General features: G+C 40.7%; 1 protein-coding gene across 1 annotated transcript; it reads right to left on the reverse strand.

The window, feature by feature from the left end:
• Window positions 1-12943: 12943 nt before the first annotated feature.
• On the reverse strand, window positions 12944-18919 carry LOC138972735 (uncharacterized). The gene is made up of 6 exons (XM_070345393.1): window positions 18833-18919; window positions 18129-18317; window positions 16539-16628; window positions 14711-14767; window positions 14425-14524; window positions 12944-13260 (listed from the first exon to the last, which is right to left on the reverse strand). Exons 2-6 carry the CDS (start codon window positions 18274-18276, stop codon window positions 13254-13256), a joined length of 402 nt encoding a protein of 133 aa, XP_070201494.1. The 5' UTR covers window positions 18277-18317; window positions 18833-18919; the 3' UTR covers window positions 12944-13253.
• Window positions 18920-19380: the final 461 nt, after the last annotated feature.

Genomic DNA, 19380 nt, shown 5'->3' on the forward strand with positions numbered 1-19380 from the left:
ATACTACAACTTTTCAAATTAAGTATTTTTTCTTAATAGCATATTGATTAACACTGCTACATTTCATATCAAAACTTCCCCTTTCCAAGCGTTTTGCACATCTGTGTCAGCGGGTAAACACATAAGTATGACATTCCTTTATGACACAATTCTCTTAGAACTTTCAGACACCCGTTTGCATTTAAAAATAAACATTTTTTAGCCAGGTTTAAACTTTCTTTTTTTGATAATTTATTTTTTGGGCAGTGGTTTGTTATTTTTTTTATTTTAGCCATCGGTTGTTAGTGCTGCTGTTTAAGCTTCCGTCCTAATTTCAGTTCTTTCATCGTTGGTGTTCTTGTTCGGGCATCAGTCAGTAAGTAAAGCTGTACTTTTTGTAGTGGTGGTAGTTGTATCACTGGATGATGGTTTTCACTGTGATCGATTAAGGAAGTTCCCAATAGCTGATGTACAGTATTCAAGGAAGAAACGTCATTTAAAAGTGGTAATGATCCGTTCACCAGAAAGCGATTTACTCGAGTAAATTTAAAATACAGGTCCATGAACCACCGGCCGCCGTTGCGCCACCGTCCCTACAATACACTACAACAAAACAAACAAATAGAAGCAAAAAATCATCAATACAAATAACCAACGAAACTCTAAGTAGCAAGGTATCTTAAGCGAGGTGAACAAGGGGAACAACTGCGACTCGTTTGGTCCGTTCTTTTTCATTACTTGAAGGGAGACAACTTCATCCATACAAATTAATTCTTAAAAAATCGCTCAAGGCGTACGTGCAACTTGTTGTGGGAGACATTGTGAATTGCATTTTGACAGTGACTACGTACTTAAATCTGATAAGTTCACATTGGGACATTTTAAAGACAGCGGTACTCATTTTCTAAGCTTCCTATGAAGCTAGACCTTGCAGTCTATAAATGGAAATTGAACCTACACTCCGCCTCCCGTAAACCATATGTTTCTTACCCCTCAGCCTCCCGAGCTTTTACAGACAGTTCAAACACCCTTCCATTTATACGCGTACCTCTCGGGAGCACCCTGGCTGCTTTCCGTTGAGAGTGAGACACTTTCAAACCATTTATTTCGTGCAGTTAGAAAAGGATGCACTATAAAACAAATCGGAAGTTTCGTTTTGGCGCTAGAACTTTAAAGGTCTTAATAAGATGTTGACAGCATGTGAGACAACAATTCATAATCATAAAAGGATTCTCTTTTTTTATCAAGAAAAGATCAGTACAATTTGAAGTTTTGAAAGTTTGAATAAAGGGAGCCCGGAAGCTGGTCGACCATGCAAGGTCGTGTTTGGCCAAGCAGACGAATTTTCTGCATATCGCCAGTTTCTTTAGACGGTCAACTGCCACCGCTCAGTTCGTGCCACATGCAGTCGTTTGTTGCATTTTAGATTCAGAGGTACACAATAACGTGCTATTGCAGATACAGCGATTCGCATTGAAACCACAAACTGATTACTTAATTCATCACGTATGTGAAAAAGGGAAAGTGGGTCACACAGGTTCACGATCGCTCAGGGGTTGAATAAACCACGAGAACTCGTGGGTGGTTTACGCATGCTAAAAATAGCATTACAGTAAAAGAGTGTACTATAACGTAAATAATAGGCTTTATTTCCCGTGATGTAGCAATGGAGAATTTTGTATGAGAACTTTCTCGGATTTTTAATTCATGTTGTCAGGTTAGTGACAGGTTGCTGCCAGGTGACGGTGTAACAATCAACGTTTTGGGGATCAATTTCATAACATTGCCCACTTCCCATGTGAACAAAAAGATAATTTCTCCACTCGTCCCATTAGATATCGCGCAAAGCTGCCGCTCAATGCACAAATCTTGCTCATGGCTGTTGGTAACGATGCATTGGGTCTATTCGCCAAATATGCCGCATTCCCCCCAAATGTTCATTAAAGCCGTATGGTTACAGTTAAAACAGAGAAGCACATATGCATTTTTGAGACATCTGAGTGATTAGTTTATGCTGCCCTGTAACTTGAAAGAAAGTGTTCTGAAATTAAGGATAGGCCTTTTTATAGCCTGTGGTTGTGCATACAAAATAAAAGAAAAAAATGCTCACTAGGATTACAGAGTCGAAGAAGCAACTAGCATGTCGTCATTTAGGTTAGTCAAACGAAAACTGGATAATCCTATTTTACACATTTTAACGTTCTTGTTTTTGTTACCATGGTTCCTTTGTCATCAGAAAATGTTTTAGTCTACATTTGTGTATGCCTGATATGCGTCTTGCTTTGTTACTTTGCTGTCGTTGTAATTCCCACAACTGCCAGCCAGCTTCTTATAATTATTTCCCATTTAATTCTCCTTATTTGATTGACTTTTTACAAAGTTTTTTAAGCATTGACTTCTGATTGAAACTGTGATATGAACTTTATTGAGACAATTGCGTAGTGAAAGTGTAATGAAGAGCAGACAGTTACTGTCATCTGTTTGTTTGTTTGTTTGTTTGTTTAACGCCCAGCCGACCACGAAGGGCCATATCAGGGCGGTGCTGCTTTGACATATAACGTGCGCCAATGTGTCATCTGTTGGGTGCGTTGGTATGAGATTATCCATCATAATGATGCATGTTTGATTATGGTTAATTTTATTGTTCTTGTAAACTTGTTCATAGATAAAGCTACAAATGTACATGATGAGATACATAGTGTTGTGTGACAATCTCTATGTAACTCAGATTTTTGTTTTAAAGGGACTATGAACATGGAATTACTGTTTTCCAGTTACATGCATTAATGTCCAAAAGTGTTGTGGTAGTTCGACACCAAAATATGTTGCTGACACAATAGACGATTTTTTGAAATAACTCTGTCACTGCTGCACGACCGTTCGGCAGAGTTATGCCGCTTGAAGTTCGGACAAATGTTTCGACTTCCGCTTCCAGCCAACACGTGCTCGAAGTAAAGAAGCAAGGAGAGAAGAGAGAGATCGGTCTAAACATTATGCGTTGCTCTTGGGTAAAGTGTCAGTTTCTTCCCATTTGTGAATCCGACTCACACTTGGAATAGAGAGCGTTGCCGTCGGTGGATAGCTGCTTGCGGATGTCCACACCAAGAGCTGAATTGGTTGGTCCATGCTAGCTGTACACGTGTATGAGACACACACCCCTCGCTGGTGACTGGCCTTTAATTAATGTCACGTGGTGAAACTTTCCCACGTGACATTATAGCCCAGTCACCAGCGAGGGTGTGTGTGTGTGTGTGTGTGTGTGTGTGTGTGTGTGTGTGTGTGTGATACACGTGCACAGGAACCACGTGATGTTTGTCCGGAAAAATCAAGGGTATTCACTCTTCCCCAACCATACAAACCCGACAGAGTTCTTTCCGGAATTCGTCTATTTCAACAACTCAATACATGTTGTTTAGTGAATTTCCTAGTGTTGTTTTACATTATACCATTGATACTCCCGGTTTTGAAGGATTATAGTATAAAGTGTGCGCGCGTGTGTGTATTAGTGTGTATGTGTGTGTGTGTGTGTGTGTGTGTGTATTTATTATTGTATTAGTGAGTATTTCTACGCACATACCCTCCCAGAGGGAGGCTCATGGCGTTTACAATATGCCGTGTGAGATGGGATTTTTTACACAATATATCACGCATTCACATCGGCCAGTATATCTCAAGCGTGTGTATTAGTGTGTGTGTGTGTGTGTGTGTGTGTGTGTGTGTGTGTGTGTGTTGGTGACTTTTGATTAAAGTTTTAACAACGATTTTGAATCTCTTATGTTTAGTGTTTGATGTTTGATCTCGGTACTAAGCCATTTTGGTTTTTCACCAGCCCCCTCTCAATCAAATTGTGATTTATGTTCTTTCGACAACACTGGAATTCCTGTGTATGACTTCATTTTGTACGGGAATTCCTTATGTACCCGTGTCATATTGTGTGCACTTCAATTATTTTGTTGTGTGGCAGAAGCAATACAGATTATTTTTCTAATGATTCGGTCGCCTTATTCACGAAAAACAAGAATTATGCAGAGGTGAATGAGGTGAAAGTATGAAGTCCTTTGACGATTGATGCTCCATTAGATTTTCAAGAAAAAAGCATTAAGCTGGCTTTAGGTGTGGAGGCCCCATGTTGGTCCCATTCCAAAGTTGAGTTCTTTCGCTCTTATGAGGAAACAGCATTGTTGTTTTCAAAGTGATTTCATTGCGAGAAATGAGATGTGTCTGTCGACTAAGTATTAGTGTGTTGTAAGAGTTATCTCGTTTTTGTTGTTGCTTGAAAACAATGTTTCATATAGGGATACTGCTAACAGGCTTTTCATTCGTAGAACCATAGAAGCAATCATTTTTTTAAGCAAGAAAGCAGCCACTTTGCTAGTATAATGAAACTGTTCAATCCGTTTTTCCCAACAAGTCCCTTTACGTTGAACATTTCCGCAGGTACTGAAGTGCTCCTTATTTCGGATACTCCCTTGCATTTTTTGGTCATGTCATCACAGTGGATATATTGACAAAACCATTTTCCTAATTTCGAATATTTTTTGGACATGGTCTGGTATTGGTTCTACATAATTATACACATTATCTCCAACGTCTGGTGCCTACAGCGAGTGGTTTCTCCACTCTACTTTCACTGGCTGTACAAAGTGGTAGTTCATCACATTATTTTGGCTTTATATGTGACCCTCCACCACGAAATGAGTCGCATGTCACCTCGCGGGGTTCTGCGCTAGGCTTAATATAAGTCCGGTGAGTGTCTGGTAACAGTGTGAGGGTCACCTTAGTCACAGGCTTATAACTCAAACAGTTTTCACTCTTTTCTAAAACGGGTTTCACTCTTTTCTAAAACGGTTTTCACCACTGGATAGAGCATAACAAACTCTTTAGGAAAATGTAAAAATATGAAAATCATGCAAAGGTGACATGCGACTCATTCCGTGGTGGAGGGTCACATATGTGCATTAATTTAGCAGTGGTTGTGAACATTCCAAAAACATTCGGTAAAGATGTGTCCTGTTTAATGGGAACACGCATGATAAATTATCGATCACTGTCAGTGGTACTGAGTACACTATCTGTGGAGACTAACAGACCTGGGCCTGTGCTTACTAGCCAGTCTCGGAGAGATGTGCTCGGTTTGTTGCTCTTTTGTGACCCTCAGCGAAGGAAGCACAGGCCAAGGACAGTTTATTTCCACAGCTACTGTACGCATTGCCAAGGACGGTGATCGATAAATCTTCTTGCGCGTTCCCATCTCCAGCAAATGTAAACCAGCACTCGGATCTGCCTCACACTTTAGCACCTATTACCTCAACCATTTTTTGCTTAGCATGCAAAGTCACGATTTTTTAACCTAAAACCCTGAATTATTATGAATATTTGTTTAGTTCTTTCGGAAAATTTACGTAATACGAGACGCTTATTATACACATTCGCAAAAAGCAAACCAGACTTAGGTCAGCCTATTGGTAATCACTTCTGAAATTTCCAAAGCAAATCATTGAGAACTTGAGCAGATGTGGCTCTTTGGGTGGTGGACCCCCTCAAAAATGGCCGCAAAACGTGCCTGTTTTGGCCTCTGAAACGGTTGACACCTACGCATGTCCTTTTAAAAAACCCAATATGATTTCCCTGTTAAAAAATAATATTGCTTGCACAACAACAACAAACACACTCCCCCCCCCCCCCCACACACACACAAACAAAGATAACGGCATCGTGTAATTCTGACTCTATTTCCTTTGATTACTTTCGACGTGAAATATACATTTGAAATGACAAACTAGAGTGGGTTAAAGAGAGAGAGAGAGAGAGAGAGAGAGAGAGAGAGAGAGAGAGAGAGAGAGAGAGAGAGAGAGAGAGACAATGACAATGACAATTCTTTATTTTACGAGGGTAACAGAATAAGCATTGGTATACTTTTTTGCATCTGGCCCTCGCCCTAAAGAGGGACTAAATCTACTATAATAACTACTACTACATACATACATAATTAGGGAAACAGTATAAGTTTATGTACATAAGCGCATTATATGAAACATTGTAGTTTATAAATGTTCATGACAAGGTGCAAAGCAAAAATTTGCAAGTCAATTAGAGTCAGAATACTATGCAATAGTACATCAACTCTGCAAGACAATGCAGAACATCATAATTTCATAAACAAAACACAAACAAAGTGAGTGACTGTGTCCCAAAGGACATAACAATCAAGAATATACTATTTTCATTAAATGGGATATATATTTGTTTTTGAAAGAATCTGTGCTGGTAGCTTCCCGTAAGGCATTCGGAAGAGCGTTCCAGAGACAGCCACCGGAATAAACTAGACTAGACTTAAATAAGTCTATCCTAGGAAGAGGAGTGTTAAATTTCATAAGGTGGTGTGAATTCTTCAAAGAGAACTTTGAACAAATGGTTTGGGGTAGAGTTTCGGATATAATTTTATGCATAAAGATTCCTTTGTTAAAAAGCAGTCTTGACTTTAGAGGTAAGATCCCTAAATGTATGTAGTCTAACTCTGTGAGGGTAGTGTGCTTTAGTAATACTACTTTTAGCGCTCTTTTATGTAATCTGCTAAGTGGTTTTAAGGAATTTAAGAGAGAGAGGGAGAGAGAGAGAGAGAGAGAGAGAGAGAGAGAGAGAGAGAGAGAGAGAGAGAGAGAGAGAGAGAGAGAGAGAGAGAGAGAAAGAAACAAAGTGCGTCAGAGTTCAGTTCAAATATTTACAACTTGGCACAAACACATTGACCCAAATGACACAAACGGCTTCTCACAGGGAAATAAACCACTGCCCCCTGCCCTCAAACCCACTTGATTACACATTGAAACGTCTCGGTCTTCATCGTAGATTGACGCCCTCTCAAAGTCTAATTGAAGCCCTCCGTCGCTTCGCTCCGTCGTATACATGTGTATGCAATGATCAAAGATTAAAGGATTAAAGTACAGTACATACAAAAAACCCGAATGCTGCACGCGAACGGGGAGTAGATATTAGCTTTTAATTTTACATATTTGATCTTTCATTGCTGCATTTTTCAAGTTAATTTACTTTCTTTCTTTATTTGGTGTTTTACGTCGTTTTCAACCACGAAGGTTATATCGCGACGGTGTCAAGTTAATAATCAGGGTAACTTTCATGAGCTGAATAAAACAGACACGTGTATACACTATCAGTATATGTGTGTTGCCAGCCAACAAAATTGAAACCGGAACATTCAATCGCATTTTATCCTAGATACCCACGCTGACGGTCACTGAAATCAAACCAGTTCAGGGGAAACGCAAACACTGGCAAGAAATAAATGGTAGTAATTTTTGTTTGGCATGTTTCATTTAAACATTTTCTAATAGGTAAGGCAACTTGTTTGGTTATTTATCACTCTTTTGCCATGAAAGATCAATTTTATTTGTACCATACGTGTCAGTAAAATGAAGGTACCCCAATCCGTAGTTTAGAAATCTACAAACAAATTCAAAATAGACAACAATATAACAAATGAAGCACATCAGAACAGATCAATAAATGACACAGGCAAAAGTGCTTCTCTGTATCATATCATACCAAAGAGGTAATGGTTTACCATGTCAGGGCTTGATAAATGAAAATGAGAGAGAGGCTACACAAAAAGTCATGCAGCGACTGGTGTGTTTCTTTTACACAATGTTTGTCTACCTGACGAGTAATGAAAAGCGACAACGAATCGCTGTTAAAGCAGTGGCTATATAACAACTTTTTATGAACACAAATGTAATGCCAACAAGGCTAGATTCTGTCCATTAAGGAAAGGTAGCTGCGGGGAATAAACACATGGTTATCATGCTGTTTTTGAATGTTCTGGGATCACAATCTACACAAATCGTAGCAAAGACCAGAGATACGAGATACAGTTACACGAAGAACACATGCTTTGCAGAGCACGAATTTGCAAGAAAGCAATAACGTTTAGGCACAAAGTAAGCAGAAAATATTATTTTGACTTTGCTCAATGCTGTTTAAAAAATCGAAGATATATACTGTAGCAAGATATTTCTACGACATGTTCAAGCCAAAAACTGTGATAATCAGCCCCAAACATTTCCTTTTTATACATTAAAAGTTGACATGATAAAACCAAACAACAACAACTGCAACAACACACACAAAACACACAAACATGCATATTCCTCGTTTTATTGAAAGAAAAAAAGTGACCTAATACTGTTGCTAATTATTTTGCACATGCACATAATAAACATGAACTATTTACAGTTGAACGAGTAAATGAGAGTGCCGCCAGAAGATACATTCAATTACTCAAAAACAAACCAATATGACGAAGTTGAACATCAGGGTCAATGCAATACTGCTGAAACTAGTTTGGCACAACATTATAGAAGGAACAAAGCAGGGAGAAAACGAGAGAATCTGTGTCAAAATCAAATCATCATGCAAAAGAAAAGTAATTGCAATAACAACAAAAAACAATACTATGCATAAACAGTCAACAAGACCTCACCAACAGTGGATATATTACAATAAAATAAACTGTACATCGCAACTCAATCCTAATTTTAAAAGAAAAAGGCATATGAGGAGATAAGAACATGGTTATCATACTGTTCGGATTGCCTTGGCCTCTTGAATTGTACTTACCTAATTTACTGCTGAATGAATGCATAATAAATAAACATCTGATTCGAGTCATCGTAACCAGGGGCGGACGAGGGGGGGGGGGGGGAAAGAAAAAAAAGAAGAAGAAAAAAAAAAGATTTTTCTATGCTGATTCTATGACCATTTCTAAGTTCAAATGGCACCAGATGGCACCATTTTGCTTCTTTGGGTAAACATTTTTTCCGGGGGGGCATGCCCCCGGACCCCCTAGCGAATTCGGGCGCTTCGCGCCCATCACATTCACTTTCGATTCAAAGTGCCCCCCCCCTTACAAAGCAACTGATCCGCCCCTGGTAACATTAGCTCTTGTCATCATTTTCACGAGTTTTCATTCACAAACACCTGGTAAATAAATCTCATGTTCCCCATGCAATAACTCGAGGTGGTGAATGGGTTTGAGCTTTCATGTGAAACGTGGATTGTCAAAGTAAAAGCCAATCAGGCTGATTGTTTGATGTGTGGAACCATCGTGGCTTTGGATTTGTGTTTCCGAGGACAACGATTGTAAGCATTCACTCTCAAAGACCCAATCAATGTTGATAATTACCGCGGCAACTCATAGTCAATTTGCAACATATCTCTGTAATCGCAAAATCCACAACGAAAAGTCATAAACACTTAAAAGAAAAGAAATACGCTCAACACCTACTTAATTCACAGGTATGATCGCAGCTCTGTACATTTTCAGACTGGAAGAAAAGCGTCAACAAGCTACGTTTGACGTCACATACAAGTTTGACGTGTTATCTCGTGCTACTGTGACGATGCTTTGTGGCCCGGAGTTGGATTCTAAAAATTCGTCTCCCTGTGGGTTATTGTGCTTTTTTTTTGCACAACCAAAATGATGACAAAAACGATGTTTGGTAGCTTGTTGTCAGACCAGCACTTTGTTGTTGGTCCTCGGGGAGCATATCGCCTTTTGTCTCATATTTATCAACCGCGGCCTTCGGCCTTGGTCGATAAAGATGAAACAAAAGACGATATGGTCCCCTTGGACCAACAACAAAGCTGGTCTGTCAACAAGCCACCAAACATCTTATTATTGTTTATTATCATTCTAGTGCCCTTTATGGCTATGTGACCAATCAGGACTGATTCTAGGTGACCTGTTAAATGTTATAACGTTCAAGGCGGGACCCTTTTTGTATAACGCATTAAAAATTACCACGACAAAATAAAAATTAATATAAAAAACATCAGGGTGAATTGTTCTACTGAATGTCACTTTTTGACATTTTTCTCATGCAATTTACTGTGTAAAATGTGCTAAAAAGCAAATTCTGTCGGTGGGAGGGAAGAATGGCAAGTAAGTTTAATACTGAGTAAAGGGAAGCAACTCTTTTTGGTGCTGTCAGTAGCAGACTACACCTATGTGCTTTTGGCAACATGGCAAACAAACCTGCCATCAATCAAGAAGATCTATAAAAAATTAAAAAAAACCTATACGCATCAAAATTCATGTCTCCCAACACCCCCACTGGCCTTTTGAACAAGGTTCAGTTAGATGTCCGGTTTTATTTTTTTAGACGGGGCCTGGAAAACTTTGAAAAAATGACCAAAGACACCTTCGAAGTGAAGATGGATCAAACAACAGGGAAACAATACGTAATCAAACGGTTTGATGAACTTACCAAGAATCACAGAGCTGGAGACGAAGAACTTGTGACTGGAGTCATGCCAGAGACTGGGGACAGCAGCTGTCCAGTCAGTGTACAGCTACAAGTACCTGTCTCTGCTAAATCCAAAGTGTGAGCATCTTTGGCAATTCTCTGTCAACACGTTCCATGGAGATGACGAAACATGGTATGACAACAGACCCATGGGCGTCCACACTATGAAGAAGTGAGCTGTGTCAATTGTCGCAGATATAGATCTACACAAACCACATCGTGCGAGCGACGGGTGCAACACTACTCGCAGACAAGAACTTCAGTCCAATTCAATTGACATTATCAGTGTCACCGGTCACAAAACTGTTAGATCTAACTCCCTGCAACCGTACCAAAAAGCATCCACCGCCAAAAAACTAGAGCTGGCAGCTGCTATGTCGTCCAAGCTCACAGAGAATAGGCAGTTGGCACTGCTCCCAAGTCATACTTCGCGGGGATAACCAGCCAAAACTTCGACGGGAAGCAGAATCGAACGGGGTCGTCTCGTTGCATCGGCGACTGTCACAAGCCAGCAGACGATCCGACACAGGGGATCACAGGACGTGGAACTCAGCAACGACGAGGTAGCAGCTCTTTTCGATCCGGAATACGAACCTGCCATGCCTCCAACGAGACCAAATCCGCCAATGTTCCATCACTGTGACCTCTCGCATGCAACGATCAACATTCAATTCCACCGACATTTAACCGCATTCAACTGCGCATGCGCAACACAAATGTGCAACATTTGAGATGGCTCTTCCCAGAACTGTCCGTTCCAATTTCGGACTTTCAGTTTGTTAGCATTTTCGAGTCTGTGTTCTGGTTTTTTGTTGTTGTTGAGTGTTTTTATGATACTATGCACAGAAAAGAAGGGACACGTTGTGAATTAAACTTTTTGGGAAAGATTACTTGAAAGCTGAAAGTGTGCTGGATGTTTGTTTTGTTTGCTCTGTTTACCTTGTAACCAACAAAGCCAAAATGGCGACACTTTACTTGCAGGGTCGCTTCGGGTATTATGTTTGTTACCACGCACGGATAATAAAACCGTTATTACTAATATGCTGACTGTTAGCAAATGATAACAAGACATGTCTCGAAAACGCTATCAAAATTCGCCTAAAGGCTCATTTTGATATCTTTTTTCTCGACATGTCTTGTTATCATTTGCTAACAGTCAGCATATTAGAAATAACTCATAATAACACGGCCTTTCACAGACGGTTTTAAAAAAATACATCTTCGGCGAATACAGAAACTTACTTTTTTACATTTAGTCAAGTTTTGACTAAATGTTTTAACATAGAGGGGGAATCGAGACGAGGGTCGTGGTGTATGTGTGTGTGTGTGTGTGTGTGTGTGTGTGTGTGTGTGTGTGTGTGTGTGTGTGTGTGTGTGTGTCTGTCTGTCTGTGCGTGTGTGTGTATAGAACGATTCAGACAAAACTACTGGACCGATCTTTATGACATTTTACATGAGAGTTCCTGGGTATGATATCCCCGGAGATTTTTTCTTTTTTTCGATAAATACCTTTGATGACGTCATATCCGGCTTTTTGTAAAAGTTGAGGCGGCACTGTCACACCCTCATTTTTCAATCAAATTGATATGAAATTTTGGCCAGGCAATCTTCGACAAAGGCCAGACTTCTGTATTGTATATCAGCTTGGTGGCTTAAAAATTAATTAATGACTTTGGTCATTACAAATCTGAAAATTGTAAAAAAAAAATTTGTTTTATGAAACTATCCAAATTTACGTTCATCTTATTCTTCATTTTTTTCTGATTCCAAAAACATATACATATGTTATATTTGGATTAAAAACAAGCTCTGAAAATTAAAAATATAAAAATTATGATCAAAATTAAATTTCCGAAATCAATTTAAAAACACTTTCATCTTATTCCTTGTCGGTTCCTGATTCCAAAAACATATAGATATGATATGTTTGGATTAAAAACACGCTCAGAAAGTTAAAACGAAGAGAGGTACAGAAAAGCGTGCTATCCTTCTCAGCGCAACTACTACCCCGCTCTTCTTGTCAATTTTACTGCCTTTGCCACGAGCGGTGGACTTACGATGCTACGAGTATACGGTCTTGCTGAAAAATTGCATTGCGTTCAGTTTCATTCTGTGAGTTCGACAGCGTGACTAAATGTTGTATTTTCGCCTTACGCGACTTGTTTTTTCGTTCATGGGCTGAAACTCCCACATGCATTCATGCTTTTTGCACGAGTGGGTTTTTGCGTGTACGACCGTTTTTACCCCGCCATTCAGGCAGCCACACGCCGCTTTTGGGGGAAGCATGCTGGGTATTTGCGTGTTTCTGTAACCCACCGAACTCTGACATGGATTATACGATCTTGTCCGTGCAAACTTGGTATTGTGCTTGCGTGTACACACGAAGGGGGATGAGGCACTAGCAGGTCTGCACACAAGTTGACCTGGGAGATCGGAAAAATATGCACCCATAACCCACCAGGCGGCTGCGGCCGGGATTTGAACTCACGAGCTTCGGATTAGGAGGCCGGTGTATTATCCACTTGGCCACTGCGCCCGTCTGAATACAGAAACAAACACAAAAAACAAAGCCGAGCAGAATACACAATAACTCAAATACTATCTTTTAGTGATAGGGACAAAAATATGTCAACATACAAGAGCACAGTACAAACAGCAGGAAACCACACGTGACCAATAGTATACCCCTTTTTGAGCAGAGCCCACAGTCATTTTGGGCCGTTTGTAATTTGATTGTTGCTTCGTTTCTAGACAAATGAAGTTCATTCCAGGTTCATCTCAGTCTCTAACAATACGTTTCAATGTCATGGAACCGAAAATAAACCGACGAGCAACTGAAGAAGGTACTTTACACAAAGCTTCCTTATAACCTTTTCGGGGGAAAATAGATATCAAGTTCGCTGTGATTCCATTTCAAAGTTGTCCACAATTGCTGTCGTGTTGAGGGTTGTTGATTCATTTACTGCACAGTAAAATGAAGAAAACTGTGTTATGTGCAAAGACGAATATTTGTTTACAGAAAAGCATAACATGTGTGTGTGCGTGTGTGTGTGTGTGTGTGCGTGTGTGTGTGTGTGTGTGTGTGTATGTGTGTATGTGTACCCATGTTTCCACAGGTTTGGTTGCCTAAATCACCATAAGGCAACTATCCACACGTGGATGGCAACCTAAACTCTGGATGGCAACCTAATTGTGTGGATGCTCGCTTCATTTAACACCGTTAAATTGACTTTTTTGACGGAAAGAATGTCATAACAATGTTCAAAATGACATTCTTTCCGTCCTCTATAGGCGACGAAATAGGTCAAATTTTGTGCATTTTTTTAGTGCAAAATTCTTCGATGCCGGAGCGAGTACTGCACCCAGTGCTGTTGTAGTGCAAGTGCACTAGAAAGGCACTACACCCAGTGCCGCCTCTTAGGTAACCATCCACACTTTAGGTACGTGTGTGTGTGTGTGTGTGTGTGTGTGTAAGAAAGAGAGATAGAGTGGCTGTGCCGTGTATGTGTACGTGCGTGTGCGTAAGTGTGTTCCGGAGTTTGTGTGTATTTTTGTGTGTGTGTGTTTGTCAAGGTGTGTGTGTCCGTCTGATTTTATGTGCGCATGGGTGTGTGTTTTGTTTGTATGAAGTGTGTGTGTGTGAGAGTGCGTTTGTGACTTGGGGTTTGGGGTGTGTTTGTGTGTGTGAGAGAGAGAGAGAGAGAGAGAGAGAGAGAGAGAGAGAGAGAGAGAGAGAGAGAGAGAGAGAGAGAGAGAGAGAGAGAGAGAGAGAGAGAGAGAAAGCGGATTTGTTCTTCGCTGGGGGTATGCAGTGCCATGGCATTGCACTTCTACTTAATTTTGAGTTTCATTTTAAATCTGACAGAACATCTGATGTAATAATTGGCACCAACTTGAATGTTTTATAAATACAGAAGATTCCCTCCTTGTCATCGATGGCCATCAGATAAAAAGACGTTTTTCTTTTTAAAGATGATAAATTTGTGTTGTTTTGATTACTCAGACACTATCTGTCTATACATATCTTACGATGGGTAATGTATCAGGAGACCAAGCTTTTGAAAATATTGACGTTAAAGCTACAAATCAATCATAACAAGCTACAGATAAATGATTAAAAACGGACCTTTTTGCAATCATTTTGCGTTCACGTCTTTCAGCTGCCCTTTTTTGTAGTTCGTCAATGTCCATGTACACATCTACTTCGTCGCTAGCATCGACCGAGGCTGTAGACACGTAAATGGGATTTATTTTGCAAGCTTTATTTGTGATTCTCTAATCAGTCAGCATCTCACGCACACACACACACACACACACACACACGCACGCACACACACGCACACTCACACACGCACGCACGTACACGCACGCACGCACGCACGCACGCAACACAAAACAAATATAACGTATACCGTTTTCATCGCCCTCGTCCTGGAGACTGTTGATATCTGTATAATCTCCTTCTTCCTCTGCAAAGGGTTGAACCAAAATCGTAGACACATTGACTTTATAGAAAAATAGCTTTCTTTTCAAGAAATAACTGTATACTCGTATATGAAACTCTATATTGATGGCACAGTAATACAACGAACAAACAAACAAACAACAAGTAAACAAGATACACGACAGCATTAATAGTTAAGTTTAAGGTAAGCCGCCAAACAGGTTGAACATTATGTTTCAATTGACAATTGACTGAGTATAGTTTGAACCAAACTGCATTTAACCCTCAGCACTTTAGTCGTATAATTACTAGTTATCCATTGTTGGTGCTGTTCACACATAGAACTATTTGCCATTGTTCCAAACAAACTTTTAAATCGAACATTAATGACACGCTAAACATTGCAGAACTAAAGCTTGAAAAACTACTTCCTGGTTTAACAAGAGGCGAAGCCTTCAAGGCTCACGTAAGAAATAGACAAACAGTAACACAAACTCACTACACGAAGCTTCGCAAAGTCTTAATACCAAAAACCCGCAGCTACGGCGTGGTACTTTGACCCCATGGCCCAACATCGCTTCTCAAGTTTTGACATGCGAAGCTTCGCCGTAGCTCGCAACGAAGTTGGGTTTTTTTGTAAGAAGAGTGCTTTTCGATTCAAGATGGACGACGAAATCAGACTCAATACCATAGTGAAGAATGCATTTATCGACTTTGGTTGACCCAAAGTACAAGAACTAACCTCCTACCTGTATTATTTCATACTGCGATGCATTAACATGTCGAATGTCGGAATGAAACTCGAAATCCCAGCGCTCACGCCAACTGGTCCCGGCCGTGCTCAGTCAACGAAATAGAACACATACAATTAACTTACGTCATCATCAAGTACGTAAAGTACAATTTGTGACGTAAAGTACTCAGAAAGAAGCACACCACGCGCTGGTCGAGACTACGTGCATGCGCTTTCTGACTAATAAGATTTGAGACGCCAAGACATGAAAAGAAAAAGATAACGCTTGCCTTCCAACTAGTCTCGGCACGCTCAAAACCGAGACTTTCAGTAATTCCTTCGCGTGACGTCTAACCCTCTTACGCCATAATGTGACGTCTTCAAATGACGAAATGTTAAAGTTTCTACCACAGACATACACACGCACAAACACACACACACACACGCGCACACACACACGCACAAACGCACAGACAGACAAAGTTACTATCGCATAGGCTACACTTACGTCACTTACGTGAGCCAAAAACAGTCCAGTAATGAGTCAGTACTTCTGATGGGGCGGGGATGTAGCTCAGTCGGTAGCGCGCTGGATTTGTATCCAGTTGGCCGCTGTCAGCGTGAGTTCGTCCCCACGTTCGGCGAGAGATTTATTTCTCAGAGTCAACTTTGTGTGCAGACTCTCCTCGGTGTCCGAACACCCCCGTCTGTACACGCAAGTACAAGACCAAATGCGCACGAAAAAGATCCTGTAATCCATGTCAGAGTTCGGTGGGTTATAGAAACACGAAAATACCCAGCATGCTCCCTCCGAAAGCGGCGTATGGTTGCCTAAATGGCGGGGTAAAAACGGTCATACACGTAAAAGCCGTGGGAGTTTCAGCCCATGAACGAACAAAAAAACAAGTAGCCTACTTCTGATTAATACCGGTGCCACTGGGTTTACCACATTGGATTGGATTGGATTGGATTGGATAAGATTTACAGTCCAGTGAGGTTACCCTCATGGAAATTCGGGCTGCTTTCTCCACATCAAGTGAAACTCTGTCTAACCGTGACTTACCACAACGAAGCACCCAGGCTGATGCGTTGTTACTGTCTGTCTCAAAAGCTTCTGGGGGCAGCGGCATTTTCTCGCGTTGACTGTTTTGTACTGAAAATGCTTACACATCTCTAGTTAGTGTAGATGTCACAGTCATTGGATTTAGAATTACATTCATCAATTGTCAGTCACCTTTTCCGTGTAAACGATTCGGCACACCATTTCAGTACTGGCCGGGATTGTTTGTGGAAAAAGGCCACCCTCATTGGACAAATAAACAAACTCAGCATGATATGTTTCCCAGTGAATCAGGGGCTCACATCCACGTCGGACATCGGACAAACACGCATATGTTTTCCAAATGTCCTATACATTTTTCATGCAAGAGGACATATGTCCTATTGTTTTTGTCACAAAGTGGTTATTGTCCGATTATGCTTTCATTTGATCCGGACATTATCAGTACTTTCCAATTTACAGTAGTTTGATTTGCTATTTTATCGATGTTTTGTGAAGCGATGTGTCTCTCCAAGCAGACGAAACTTGGGGAGACTTTATGTGCTTTTTTAATTTTATAGAGAAGAGCTTCCAAGGGTCGCAACTCTGAATGCTCCAAGCCGGGTGACAGTTGCCTTCCTTCGCGGTTTTTATTTTTTTATTTGAAAAAGCAACATACCGCTGAAACGAAAATTGGTGCCAGAAAAAGGCCAGAAGCGTTTGTATTTCAAATCTCTGCCCTCATCAGCGGCAAGTACCACTGAAACTGAGCTCCCTCCAGCCTCAAAGCAGACAGAGCCAGATGAAACCGTCGCTCTAGAGAGTGAAACTTTGGCGCCGAAGAAAGACTTTACCTCCTCCCCCACCCCCGCGCGAGGCTTCGTTTCAAGCTGGCCGACTGATTTGTCGTCATTAGCTCAGAGACAGAACAACACATTTGTATTACTTTGATTTGTTCTGTTACCTTTTTGCCAAGCACACTTTATTTGTTCTGTTACCTTTTTGCCAAGAAACTAGTCAAGTTTTATTAAATTTACGTTTTGTTCGGAACAAAAAAGTCCTATTGATTAATTTTTGTTCAGGACAAAATTAATGTCCTATCACTTTTCCATTGTCCAGAACATTTGTCCTATATGCCACCTCTCATGGATGTGAGCCCCTGGTGAAGGGATCCACTAATCCAATGTAAAACCTGGGCAAAAATTAACAAGTCAGCAGAACTGTTTTCACGGTAGGAAATCTGCCTTTAACCTAAATGCATCCTGTTCAGGCATAACATATGCTGACTTCGTTTTCTGTGGTAGCCGTTGTCGCTGACCAACCATTACTGAAGGACACACACACACACACACACACACACACACACACACACATACACACACATCCACGGACACACACACACACGTACACACCCCCACACACACACACACACACACACACACACACACATGCACGCTGGATAGAGAACACGTAGAACATGTATCATTGATGAGTGAAAAACGAACGCCTTTAGAAATGTCCAATGCAGTTGCCAAGCACCCGTGCAAATCTATTTTTGCGGATTCAATGTCTGTGTGTCGAACTGTGTGTATAGGGAACTAGTTTATAACTTACCCCAGCCTGGTGATGCACCGCCAACAGCCCCATCACTGCCGTCATCCATACAAGGCTCTGGAGGCAGTGGCAAATGTGCACGTCTGTCAACATTCACTGACGTCGTCGATGTGGATGCTGAAGCATCGTAGATGTCGTTACTGATCATTAAACTGACGTTGGAGCCCCGATATACTGCGTTTGAAATCTCTGTCAAGGAAGACAAGTCAAATATTGGCTGAATTTAATATGGAAGAACAGTTAAAACTCGGCACCTATGAGAGGGGAGCGTAAATACTCCAGGTCTTTCTGATGAATGACCGGCGTTCGTTTTGTCTAAAATGACTGCGTGTTTTGCTTATCATATCATGCTTATGCAAAATAATTCCTTACTTGTTAATTCCTTACTGTTTGATAACTTGAGCAACTTGAAAAGACTTAGGATTAAATAGTGTTATGCCGTTTTGTCAGATGCTTTTATTTCAATTTTGATTTGTGAAACTTTCAGAGTTCAAATACTTTTAGACATACAATTGTGGTTAATCTGGCTATTTTTTATTTCTTAAAAAGAGTAAAGAGAGAGAAGAGAGAGAGAGAGAGAGAGAGAGAGAGCGAGAGAGAGAGAGACAGACAGACAGACAGACAGACAGACAGACAGACCAGAGAGAGAGAGAGAGACAGAGACAGAGACAGAGACAGAGACAGAAAATTAATTCAGTGAATACCAGCTTGGCTGGGCCAGATGTCTTGTCTCCAGGAATTCACTGGGGGTTCAATCACAGAAAACCTTCAAAACAATGTAAAGTACAACCTAAAAATGGAAAGTCAGACATATAAATAAACGGTACTTAAACATAAAGCTAAAGGCGTGGTTAGTGCAAACAAGAACAGACTTTGAAAAAAAAGATACAACCGGAAATGGCAGAGAGAGAGAGAGAGAGAGAGAGAGAGAGAGAGAGAGAGAGAGAGAGAGAGAGAGAGAGAGAGAGAGAGAGAGAGAGAGAGAGACAGACAGACAGACAGAGACAGAGAGACAGAGACAGAGACAGAGAGAGACAGACAGACCGACAGAGACAGAAATAGGCAGAGACAGAAAGAGACAGAGAGCGAGATACAGAGACAGACAGAGACACAGAGAGAGATACAGAGACAGAGACAGAGACAGACAGAGATAGTAATTCTATCAATCCCCTGCATGATTATAGTCTCCTAATATATTTCTAGGTATAAATTGACGACACATCTATCCTATTTAAAAAAGCAAAGGTTTAGA

The sequence above is a fragment of the Littorina saxatilis genome, linkage group LG8 (assembly GCF_037325665.1).
Source record: "Littorina saxatilis isolate snail1 linkage group LG8, US_GU_Lsax_2.0, whole genome shotgun sequence".
NCBI classification, from domain to species: Eukaryota; Metazoa; Mollusca; class Gastropoda; order Littorinimorpha; family Littorinidae; genus Littorina; species Littorina saxatilis.